Below are 12,874 nucleotides of genomic sequence, written 5' to 3'. Positions count from 1 at the left end.
CTCCACTCTCTCCCTCTGTCCACTCTCTCCCTCTGTCCACTCTCTTCCACCCCCCTTAATCTCCCATGCTCTCGTCCATCTCCTCCCTCTCCACCCCCACTCCTCCATCCCGTGGTCCTCAACTCACTCCTCTTTCCTCCTCCTCCCTTCTCACTCTTCTCACTCTGCCCTCCCGCCCCTCATTCTCCTGCTCCTCCTTTCAATTTCTCCCTATTCCATTCTCCTGCACACCCCGCCCCCCCCCCCCACCCCCACAGGACCATAAAAAAAAGTCAAGAACGTATCCAAAGCAAATCTGGTATGGGAAAAGGAAGGGAAGAAAGGACAGGGAGGAAGGGTCAGTTGGATGCAGCAGCTGGTGAGCTAGCACCAGCTAAAGCACAATGGGCCAAAGGACCATCTCCTCTTCTATAAATGCTGTCATGTATCTTGGTAGCAGTACATCAGTCAAGTCATGCAATTGCCTGGTGCAGTTAAACAGATCAAACAAGCCCAGGTGTACATGAATAATGGCAGAAAAACATTTTAAAGATGTAGGGGAGAAGAAGAGAGTCTGAAACTGGAATCTCCCAAGAATCTTGTCTGTTTTTGGGAGAGGACAGAGAGTAAAGACAAAGATTCTTCCTGATTTGTTCAAGTGAAGAGGGAGTGAATCCCACTAAGCAGACAACAATCCATGGGCCTGATAACCCAGAGCTGGAAAGAGAGTGGAAAGGCAAGATTTGTCAACAGGAATCCCAGAATGAAGGTTTTCCCTGGGGTCCTGCCAAATGTAATCGCAGGACGTGCTGTAGATGATCTCAACAAGTTTCCAGCCCAACAGACAGCCGGGTTTAGAGTCATAGAGTTATACAGCACAGAAACAAGCCCTTCAGCCCATGTTGTCCATGCCGGCCATCAAGCCCCTATCTATTCGAATCCCATTTTCCAGCACTTGGCCCATAGCTTTGTATGCTGTGGTGTTTTAAGTGCTCATCTAGATACTTCTTAAATATTGTGAGGATTCCTGCCTCTACCACCCCTTCAGGCAGTGTGTTCCAGATTCCAACCTCCCTCTGGGTGAAAAACTTTTTCCTCAAATCCCCTCTGAACCTCCTGCCCCTTACCTTAAATCTATGCCCCTTGGTTATTGACCCCTCTGCTGTGTGGCCTGTCTGTCTAGTGGGAAAGCAGCTCGGCACTGGAGAACAGGTAAGTCAGGCATCCTGGGTGGTGGGGAGGATCAGCTGACATAGGAGGATGTGTAAAAGGTTAAGCTAGTGGGGCATTGTGGGGAGTTACACTCCTACTCCTCCTGGCCCACAAGTAGTGCAATAAAGGCACTTACCTCATTGATCCAGCCCTCCTCTCACCTGCTGGGTTCCCTGAGTCCCGGGAATGGTGGCCTGCATAAGTTAAAAATAAAACACTGAAATGGAGGCACACCGCCTCCTTTAAAAATATTTTTGTAACTCGCCTGAACCCCGACTCCATTATAACCGGAAGTGAGCGGGTTTCGCATTTTTAAAGTTATTTTTACCCAAACCCCCCCTCCCCCCATTCACCCTGGGGGGTTAAAATCAGCCCCACCTTCCCCCACCCCCACAGTCTTCACAGCCTCTCCATCCCATGCAAGATAACAAGGCTGTTCTTCATGGTTGTGGAAGGGTTAAATCTGACTCCAGGTTAGGTCCCATTCCTGATGCACATCTGCTTTCCATCCTTGTGCTGAGAGATTAATGGCAGCAGGCAGAAATGGTTCTCAATTACCTACACGTTTTTTTAAAAGTACCTACTCCCCGATGCAGACAGCGGGTGCCTTCAAACAGCTTGTTTACTGAGGACGGAGTTGATACCCGCGGCACTGCCTACCCTAGACTTCCGGATAATAAACTCCGAAACTGCAGCAATGTGTGCTGCATCTAGCCAGGCCTCTTCCGAACTCATTAGGCCTTTGACAGAGGCTTGGCTCTTCCAGTCAGTTTCCTGAGGGATACAGTTTCTACATGGGATTAATTATTCTGTTGCCTATTTTCCTTCAAATTGTCATTCCAGAAGCACTTCCAACTTCACTGACTAGGCACAAGCAAATTGTTTTATGGCAGTGTTATATTTGGAAAGCCCTCAGTTCAAAACCAGGCCTACAACTGATACTGTAGGTTGTCAGTCGACACAGGAGCAGTTTTCAGCAGAACCATTCTCTTCTGTCTGTCTCGGGAAGTAAGGTGATAACTGACAGGGCCCCATCAGCCTCAAAATTGTCTCTCACCGTGCAGAGTTATCCTTGAAATTCTCTAATCCAGAGGGCTGCGGATGTTCAGTTATTGAGTTTATTCCAGACTGAGGTCTAGAGATTTTTGGACATTCAGGGAATTGAGGGATATGGGGATAGTGCGGGAAAGTGGAGTTCAAGTAGAAGATCATTCATAATCCTGTTGAATAGGGGAGCGGACCCAAGGGGCATCTGACCTATTCCTGCTCCTATTTCTTATGTTCTTAGATCTGTTGAGCAGTGCTGTTTTAACCTTGGCTATGGACACACTTTCACCTCTGGATATATTTTGAAGTAGTGTTGCCAACAGTGGTTGAATGTATTCCTGGAGGTTTCATCACATGACTTCCTGCCTTCCAACTGCCCCACCCCCATGCTCCTGCCATTGGTTGCCCAACATGTCCATCCTTCCCACACCAACTAGAAAGTGAATGGACTCTTCATTATCCAGTCGATGATTCTTAACGGACAGGCAAACAGCCTTTTTTCTCATCACCATTATATTTACGAGTAATAGATTGCAAGCAAATCCTGGAGAATTGGCAACTCTAATTTGAATCCAATTCAGACTGTTGCCCTGGAAGGGAAGTTAGGGATGGGCAATAAATACTGGCCTTGCCAGCAATGCCACCATCTTGATGAACGAATTTTTAAAAAAGGCATTTCCTCTGGAGACTGTAAGGATGGTTGAGGAAAAAGCAGGCCCAAACCTGATTGATTGTGGGTGTGTGTTGGCAGCTGTAGTAAAATAACATAGAAGTTTAGAAAAGTTATTTTACAACCGGAATGTTTTTTTTTAAAAAAAAAGGTTGAATTTGCATTTCGAAGGCACATTGCTGTGAATTGGTGAGAATTCGGGCAAGTTCGCCTCCTGAATGCTCCACTTTGGAGCTATTGGAGCTAACTCTGGTTGGACATATTCCTGGGGGTATGATTGTGAGCCATTTTGCTGCAGTTTGCAAATGTTACTGCATTTATTCTTTCGAGCACAGCCAAGTAATGAGTGTGTAGTGGCTTAACCTCGCGTTAAAAATCGAAGTGTCAAACTATGTCACCAAGATCTTATTTATCAAGTGCAGAAATCAATTCTGTCTCTGAGCTCTCCCTTCACATAATGGTTTATTGTAAAATTATTGAACTGCTTCTAAGCTACCCCAGTGCGCACAGGTCACTTGTTTAGATGACGCCACTGTTCACCGGGATATTTATTCTGTGAACCAGCGGTCAAAGACTACAGCCTGGTATCAACGTTGAAGGGAATCCATTGTACTGCATCAGGTGGAAAATGAACTTGGTGGAGTCGTCTGGGAAGAGTTGGTGTCTTTAACTATCCCTTCCATTAAACATCCATCTGAGTCCTTCAGCTCGTGACCGATAAGTCAAGTTAAAACATTGTGTAAGGTCAACAAAGGGAGTTTGCCTGCTCCTCCCTCACCCTCCCCTCCCCAAATACTGTTGGCAAAGGTTGTAGTTGGCAATTGCCACAGGAGTAACAGCCAAACAAATTATGCTGGTGGGGGTCCCACTCCACTTTGCTGTAAAATTGACGCATGCCTGGGCGCGTATAGCAAACCAATCATAATACCTTCTGTTCAGCCACCTCCTTCTCTCTGTTGTTAACACTTGCCATGTGCTGTCCCTGGCCAAGGGACCAGGAATGGTTACCCTGCCCCTGGGTTTCAGTCTGTGTGGCTACTAGTAGGTGCTCATATTCTATTTTATTTCCCCCAATTGTCTGCCCTATTGAGTCGCCTACCTATGACAGCACAGCTGGGACCAGTACCTTAGGACGCACAAATCTCACTCCAGCACTTGAGCACATAGGTCAACATTCTTAAGAGTGCTACATTATCTGAGGTGCCATCTTTTCTGAAGAGCCTTTTTGAGATTCAGGTGGATGTTAAAGATTGGGTGATATTATTTAAACAGGCATGGTGATCAACATTCCCCTTCAACCAATGCTATGAAAAACAAATAACCGACCCGGACCCATCCCAACCTGACTCAAGCCCGAAAGCCGGACCCGGAGGAGCGACCCGACTCGACCCGACCTGACCCGAACCCGACCCATGTCATCGGGTCCCATCGGGTCGGGTCGGGTCGAGTCGGGTGGAGTGCAGTATTGCTACAGGGGAGTTGGAAGAAGTTGGACAAGGGATGTACTGGATATTGAAGTCACAAATCTTTTTGCCAGTTTACTTTCTTGTGCCAGTTGTCTCCCCTCCCCACATTGCTGAAGATGTTGACATATCGGTGGAGCAAAGAAAGACTTACATTTATATAGCACCTTTCACAACCTTTTGAAGTGTCATCTCTGTTGGAAAATAGGAAATGCGGCAGCCAATTTATGGACAGCAAGATCCCACAAATGGCGATGAGGGAATAGGCAAATAATCTTTAGTGCTGTTGACTGAGGGATAAATATTGACCCAGGGCACCAACAAGAACATCCTTGCTCTACTTTGAAATAGTGCCATGGGATCTTTTATGTGGCCAAAGAAGGCAGGCAGGGCCTTGGTTTAAGCATATCATCCGAACGACACCTCTGACAGTGCAACACTCCCTCAGTACTGCACTGGAAGTATTAGCTTAAATGTTGCGATCAAATCTCTAGTGTGGGACTTGAGCCCACAAAATTTTGATTCAGAGGAAAGAATACTAGCCAGTGAGCCACCTATGGTCCTGTTGGGGACAGTTGATCTCTCGTATCTTGCCCAAGCTGCAGTTTTATACATGCATGTCTTGACCGTCAGCAAGCTGTTGGAAGTGTAGGGCATCGCAGCTGAGCCCAGTCCTGAACCGTGCACTCTGGCATTTTCAGTTAAGCGTTGCTGGGCTGTGATCAGGAGCAGGAATTATGGCTTCTGTTTTGTTTTTCCACTGATCCTGGGGCCTTGAGGTGAATTTTATACCCTCCCCCCCCACCTCTCCCCTCCACCAACACCATACCCCACACCACCAGCCTGCCTAAGATGGCATAGAGCAAGGTTCAAACTATGAATTGTGTTTTTTTTGACACGTCACAGAGATGTACACCTGGGCAAACACGTTCAAACTGCCCTTGAGCTGGTTTTCTGTTACCCATTTGCCAATTCAGGGCTCACAGCTCAGAGTAACAAGGGGACTTGTCGTCTCCTGAATTCTGATTGTCCAGTGCCACTGCCAGTGGAATCTTTACATCCTTCTCAACTCAGCAAGCTTTAACATAGTGAAATGTCCCACAGTGTTTCACAGGAGTATTATAAAACAAAGAATGACACCGAGCCACAAAAGGAGATATTAGGTCAGATGACCAAAAACTTGGTCAAAGAGGTAGGCTTTAAGGAATGTCTTAAAGGAGGAAAGTGAAGTGGAGAGGTTGTTCTAGAGCTTGGGGCCGATACAACTGAAGGTACGGCCATCAATGGTGGAATGTTTAAAATCAGGGATACTCAAGCGGCCAGAATTAGAGGAGCGCAGATATCTCGGAGGGTTGAGGGGCTGGAGGAGATTACAGAGATAGGGAGGGGCAAGGCCATGGAGGGATTTGAAAACAAGGATGAGAATTTTAAATACAAGGCGTTACTCAACCAGGAGCCAATGTAGGTCAGAGAGCACAGGGCTGATAGGGGAACGGGGACTTGCTGCGAGTTAAGACACGGGCAGCAGAGTTTTCAATGTCCTCACATTTACGGAGAGCAGAATGTGGGAGACCAGCCAGGAGTGCGTTGGAATAGTCATGTCTAGAGGTAACGAAGGCATGAATGAGGGCCTGAACTCCTGGATCAATCTGTTGTATTCTCCATGTTACTGGTGGTGTCTTACCACTGCTGCATTAAGTTCAGAGTAAGTGATACGCAGGCTTCATGCACACGTCGTCAGGAAATTGGGCCTCCAACTGCAGGCTCCACTCAGCTAGTTGGATCCTCAGACCGATTCCTCAGTGGACATCTCTGCTGTACCCAGTGCCCAGCATAATCCCTCACTATTCTTCCATTATCTTTCTATATAGTTTTTTGCTTCTACTACCCCACGTGATCTGGGGCTTATGATGAGGAATGACCCTGACGCTGCCAAATAGTAGCCCACCTGGTGTGTCAAACCATATAATTGTAATGGACTCCTCTGTGTCTGCATTATGTGACTTAGCAAAGCAGCATGTTCACTGTGATTCTGTATCCTGCCATGACCTGCAAAAGTATAAATTCTTGTAAACTTTGTAATTAAGGGAGGGGGGCGGAAGAGAGGGGAAGAGAGTGTGTTTTTACTTAGCCAGTATAAGGGTTTCTCACTGCGTTAAGATGAGTTCAAAAGATCTCCTTTAAATAAGGAAATGTAGTGCACGGCTGAATTGCCTGTGGCTCTCTCACATGCTGCGTCTCTGAGGGTTTAGGAAGTTTGTCTCATTTAAAACGTTTCAAAGCCACCTCTGAGGAATTATGAATTCACACATCTGTCAGTGATTTCTGTAGCTTGTTTAGCATGAGGGCTCAGCTGGACTTTGTATGCTTTATTGTTGCAAGAGTTCTTAATTATCAGGCGTAATGAAAGTTATCAGATAGCAAGTGAAATTAAAGTTATGCAGGAGCAGAACTTTTATTTCTTTTGCAGAAGTTTTAATTATAATCTAATACAGCATTAGAACTCTTAATGCCCTGTTGATTGGATCTGGGGAGAGGTAAAAAGACATTGCTCTGCTGGCATGTGGCATTTTCACTTGCTGCCATTTGTTGCAGTGCTAGATTGGAGCCATGGCGGGCAGTTAAACTGTCAAGAAAGAGTCTGTACAGAAGCCTAAGCACTCGCATTCATAACAGCAGTGACGATCGCCTGGGCTAAGGCAATTCATGCCAGAACCTAAATGCAAAACAGAAAATGCTGCAAGTACATTTCTGGCCACTCAACATCTGAGAGAGAAAGGAGAGGTTTGCTGGAACCTGTGTGAATTCTGAGCCTATCATTAGTTTCTGATGCACTTTCTACTTATTTCAGACTTGCAATGTTTTATAAAACGTAGGAACCAAGAGCAGGCCAATCCAGCCCTTCGAGCTTGCTCCACCAGTCTATTAGCTCATGGCTGATCGGCACCTTTATAGAATCATAGAATGATTAGAACACTGTGGCAGGGAGGAGAGGGGGGGTGGTGGGGTTGCCATTCGGCCCTTTGTGTCCGTGCTGGCTCTCTGGAAGAGCAACTTACCTTGTCCCACTCCCCTGCATTTTCCCCGTAGCCTTGCAAATTTTTTCACATCAGACAATTATAAGTTTTTGTCTCATTAGAGAAACTCATCGATCTCAGTCTGGAAACTTTCAATTGACCCCTGCCATCCAGAGGGACTTCTCGATTTCCACTACCCTTCGGGTGGAAAGCGTGCTTCCAAATTTCACTCCTGAATGACCTAGCTTTAATTCTAATCTTCTGCGCCCTTGTTTGGGGCTCCCCACCAGAGGAACGGAACCCTGGGGCACTCTGTGTCATTGAGCAACAAACAAAATTAACTTGCTGAGCAATCGGAAGAGTTTGCGGTTTTCCCTGTTTATCTCTTATGCCATTAAATGTTAAGTTGGCATAAACTACGGGCTTTATATCTAAATTTATTTTCACATGGGCTCTTTGGAAGGTGCAGTTATTAGGAATTCTGCTGATAGAGTTGGTTTGCAAAGACATAAAACTCTTGCTCCCTTCCCTGACAATATTCCCTGCTCGATAAAGCAGGCAAGCAGCCTGATACAAGGCCACACCCTGACTCTCTGTACTCTAGCTATTACAACAGATCTTCTAACCCATCCTCATTTGTCTACATTGTTGAGTACACACACACAGACTTACCTCCTTACTTACTTTACTGGGTCATTTATTGTCAAACCGAATGAGAGACAGGTTTGTGACAATCCAGAGTTTCTACGGGTCTAAAGCATCTCCTCGATCCCTGGTGCACTTAGCTGAGTTTTAACCTTTAGTTAAAGAAAAGAATTCCTCGGTTGGAAGGTTTCCCCATAGTAACTTGATAGCGATCTTTTTAAATTATCCTTTCAAATCTCTCTACCTATCTTTCCTCCTCCAGGATGTTCCTTAAAATCTACCTCCTTGACCAATCTTGTGGTCACCTTACACACTACAAAGGCAAAAACTCCCAGGATGCTGGGAATCTGAAATAAGAACAGAAAATGCTGGAAATACTCAGCTGGCATGTTTCAGTTTTTTATTCTTTCATGGGATGTGGATTTCACTGGCAAGGCCAGCATTTGTTGTCGATCCCTAATTGCCCTGACAACTGAATGGCTTGCTAGGCCATATCAGAGGGCATTTAAAAGTCAACCACATTGGCGTGGGTCTGGAGTCACATGTAGGCCAGACCAGGTAAGGACAGCAGATTTCCTTCCCTGAAGGACATTAGTGAACCAGATGGGTTTTTACACCAACCAGCAATAGTTTCATGATACTATTACAAAGACTAGGTTTCAATTCCAGATTTTTATTAGTTAATTGTCTTTAAAATCCACCAGCTGCCATGGTGGGATTTGAACCTGTGCACTCAGGGCATTAGCCTGGGCCTCTGGATTACTAGTCCACTGACATGAGCACTACACCACCGTCTCCCCATAGTGTTGTACTGTGTTTTTTAAGTCTTCTTAAATGATGACCGCAGGCCTTCTATTCGGATTCGACACAGACACTATTAATTGTCTTACGTATCTACATTGCATGATTTCCGGTCCAGGTCTTTTGCTCAGCGGTGTATGTGTGCTCACTGCAAGCCATGTGCTGAGTATGTCTCAAAAAATGGTGTCTCCTTATATATGTATGATGTGAAGTCACTGCTGCACTACATTACATTACACCTTTTAAATTTAAAGTTTCCCTCGTTTCTTTAAAAAATTAACAATTCATCTCTAGCTACTTAATTGTGCAAAATTACTGCCATGCTAGGCCCCCATCTGCCAAGAATGAGGCACATCAATTTTGTCACGAACATTGATTTTAAACTGTTACTGGAGTGAAGAAAGGACTTGTTAAACAGATCAGCCGTGGCTGGAAAAGACTTTTGCATATTAATAGACGGTGATTGGAAGGAGAAAGGACCATTCCCGGACACATTCAACCCACAATGGACCTTGATCACCAGGTATTGTGTGTAAGAGGAGCATTCCAGAGACTGCTAAGGTGATACAATCCAAGACATAGTCAGACCAGTTAGTCACATGACTAACCTGCTGGGCAACCTGGGGTTTTCTGAATTGTACAAACGGTTTGAACCCAGAGTGTCTGTTTGCTCCTGGACTGAGAAGATCTCTCTTGTCTGCTCCCATCTCTTTCTCACAAGCTTCTGAATCCACTGAAGACACATGAACCCCAAGAGAGAAAAGTCTCCTACAGCGAACAAGGTTTAAGAAGAATACTGGGTCCCAGCAAAAAGCAAGATCTACCTACAATCAAGGACTCTACAGTGAGCTCAAATAACCATAACAAAAACTCTTCAGATATTGCCTCAAACTTTTCACTTTATTTTTCTTCTGCTCTTTTCTGTTTCTATTTGCATGTGTGTATCGCATATGCATGCTAGCATGGGTGTGTCATGTATCCACAGATGTAAACTGAATTAGAGTTTAAGTTTAATAAATTTCAACTTTTCTTCTTTAAACCTAAGAAAGCCAATTTGTGCTGATTTCTTTGCCTTATAATTGGAGAGCAGTGAACAAGGATTCACCAAGGGGGAGCTAAAAACACAGTGTGTTTAAAATTAAACCCTGTTACAGTAAGACCAGGTGAAGGCTGAAAGGGAACCCTAGACCTCTTTCTCACCTGGTCTCATAACAGTACATTGAGCAAAACTAGGTTGGACTGAAGTTTGGAGGGGAGAGGTTTCAGGCACATCATCCTCAATACCAGACTATTTTCCTGCCTGGCTCCCTTCATCATTGATACATGACGTAGTCTTTAAATTGGACAGGTAATTGGTGAGGTCTCGATGATCTCTGTGGATCTTGTAGCAACGATCTCAGCTGTGATGGATTTAGCTGAGCTTCTTCTTGAGTTTTCACAGGCGTGATCGAAGTTGTCTCCATCCCTTTCTTCTGGAATTGTTTTAGCATTGATTTTTTTGAAGAAGGTTACATTTCTCTGGTGAAAACTTCCACTTGTGGAATTCATGGATTCTGTCGATGATCCTGACCTGGCCTCAGGAGATTCTCGTCTTATCTTATTTGCCTCTTTCCCTTCTAAGATTTTGGCTTGTCCTTCTCTGGCTTCCAGCGTTCTGCGTTTGCAAGTTTAACGATTCGCCCTCTCTAAGAGCTTGCCTTCTTAGTCCTGATGATTGGCAGCTCATAATGATCTGGGAGATGATTTATTTGTCCACGTCTGTGAAGTTACAGTTCTGGCTCAGGCTTCTGAGATGCATCACATAGTGGTCAAGGGTCTCACACTTATCTTGTTTGCTTGCTTGAATACATAAATTTCATAGTGAGGATTTGTCCTCGGTTGAAAATATATTGTTATAACATTCTTTTCTGCATTATCATCATTGTCGGTTCCAGTATCTATGAGTGTATTGAAGATATCATCAACTTTTGGTGCAGCATAGTGTAGGAGTAACACTCTCTTTCTTTGGGGTGTATTGATATTGAGTGCCACCATTAAGCATTCGAATCTTATAGGAACATAGGAAGATAGGAACAGGAGTAGGCCATTCAGCCCCTCGAGCCTGTCCCGCCATTCAATGAGATCCTGGCTGATCCGCGGCCTAACTCCATATACCTGCCTTTGGCCCATATCCCTTAATATCTTTGCTTAACAAAAATCTATCTATCTCAGATTTAAAATTAACAACTGTTGCTCGCCATTTGCTCCGGTGTGGCCCCAGGTTGCTGTCTGTCACTGTAAAGGCTGAAAAGACTGGCAATTATTGCGCACACATTGTGATTTAAAAAAAAAAATTCTGGAATGCTCAATGCAAGTCTTCTGTATGTTATGGGTTGCCTGTGTGGTTTCTTTTTTAATCCTCATCAACAGAAAATGTAGTGTTGTGCTGAGTTCTTAAGTCTTCATTAAATGGTAGCCACAGGCTTTATATTTGGATTCAACGCAAACACTATTTATTATCTTACCTATCTACATTGCATGATCTCAGGTCCAAGTCTTTTCCTCACTGGTGAATATGTGTGCTCTCTGTAAGCCCTGTGTTGAGTGTGACCCTCCTTATATATGTATGATGTCAATAATTGCATCACTGGCCTGGTCTCTCAAAGGTTGAGTTTCTTAAAGGTGAAGGCACCACTGCACTACATTACAGAAATGGTGGACCTTCTCTAATATCTGCTTACGTGGCTCGGTGCCAAATTTTGTTTTATAATACCCCTCTGAGGTGCCTTGGGACGTTGTATTTATATAACACCTTTAAAGTAATAAAGGTTGTTGTTGTTTTACTGTGAAGACAGCACATTGTGCCCTGCTTAACATCTCTCCCTTCCCTGTCCAACTAACTGACGTGGGAGCTTTGCGTATAAGGGAACTGCCACCCAATCTCATGGCACACAAAGCTGCCTGTTGATCCCCAATGCAAGTGAAAATTAAACCCAGCTTGTGGAACTAGACTGTAGGGCTTTGGATTGGGAATTTGTTATGGAGGGGTGACCACCTTGGGCTAGAAGCAGAGGAGAATTACGTGGTGCTGTATTGAAGCGGGGAGGCAAGAAATTGAGGGGCAGTCATCTTCGTCCATTCTTTCAAAGCCAGCAGCCAGTTACAGAGAGCTATTGGCAAGCGTGCTGTGAGAGAGTCATTTCTGGCCTCTCTCGAAGAGGGCAGGGACTCCGAGGAGGAGTTACAAATTTAAATATTCAGATTTTTTTAATTTTCCTCTCTCCAATTTCAGGTGAAGCTGTGGAGCAAATATAAAGTGACCAATATTCCATCACTAATATTCATAGAAGGCAGCACAGGGAGGATCGTCAGCAGGAATGGGCATCTGATCATCCGGGATGACCCTCTAGGTAGGGATTATAGCACCCCCAGCTTCAGACTGCTGTGGGTGCACAGCAAAGTAGCTCGTTTTTCAGTGCATTTTGTGACCATACTAACCGATATATTAACTCGAGCAGGATCCGAGTTTCCCTGGGGTCCCAAGTCCTTCGGTGAGGTGATGGCAGGATCACTGATTAAGAACAATGGGCAGATGGTGGACAGCAGTGGTCTGGATGGCAGTTATGTTGGCGTCTACTTCTCTGCACACTGGGTAAGGCCTGAGTCTCAAATGTCTTGCTTTTTGTTGCATGAAACTAGTGATCGAGTAACAGCCTTGTTTTGATGCGCTTAAATTCTTTTCCCCCCTCTTCACCTTGCTCCTAAAGTCGTTGACTTGCATTGGGGTCCAGTTCCCCGGGCACCAGCAGCTCTCTCCGACCTTGCGCCTGTGATCATTCTTCATGATTGAGTCCAGATTATGAATGTTACTAGTTGTTCACCAGGGTGAGCTTCATTCTCAAGCCTGGATTCTGTCCTCATGTCTAACCAAAAAAATAAATGATCAGACTGGCTTTCTGGCCCTTCCTGCCCACTGTACCAAGTGGCATTCGATGATGGACAGGTCAATACTGTCACGCTCCCAGGCTGCTTCCAATGTTACGTTCAATATTGAGAATTGA

At 44.9% G+C, this 12,874-nt stretch overlaps 1 protein-coding gene across 5 annotated transcripts in view; it reads left to right on the top strand.

The window, feature by feature from the left end:
- The window catches only part of nxn (nucleoredoxin), a 312,185-nt gene that overhangs the window by 221,365 nt on the left and 77,946 nt on the right, over window positions 1-12,874 (top strand). For all 5 annotated transcript variants that reach the window (XM_068010624.1, XM_068010621.1, XM_068010623.1 and 2 more), the window contains 2 exons: window positions 12,106-12,223; window positions 12,332-12,465. In XM_068010624.1, coding sequence (XP_067866725.1) covers window positions 12,106-12,223; window positions 12,332-12,465 — 252 coding nt within the window. The remainder of the gene's footprint in view (window positions 1-12,105; window positions 12,224-12,331; window positions 12,466-12,874) is intronic.

This window comes from Heterodontus francisci, chromosome 30 (genome assembly GCF_036365525.1).
Source record: "Heterodontus francisci isolate sHetFra1 chromosome 30, sHetFra1.hap1, whole genome shotgun sequence".
NCBI lineage: Eukaryota > Metazoa > Chordata > Chondrichthyes > Heterodontiformes > Heterodontidae > Heterodontus > Heterodontus francisci.
The sequence above is the reverse complement of the archived record's forward strand: the minus strand, read 5'-3'. Positions and strand labels throughout refer to the sequence as shown.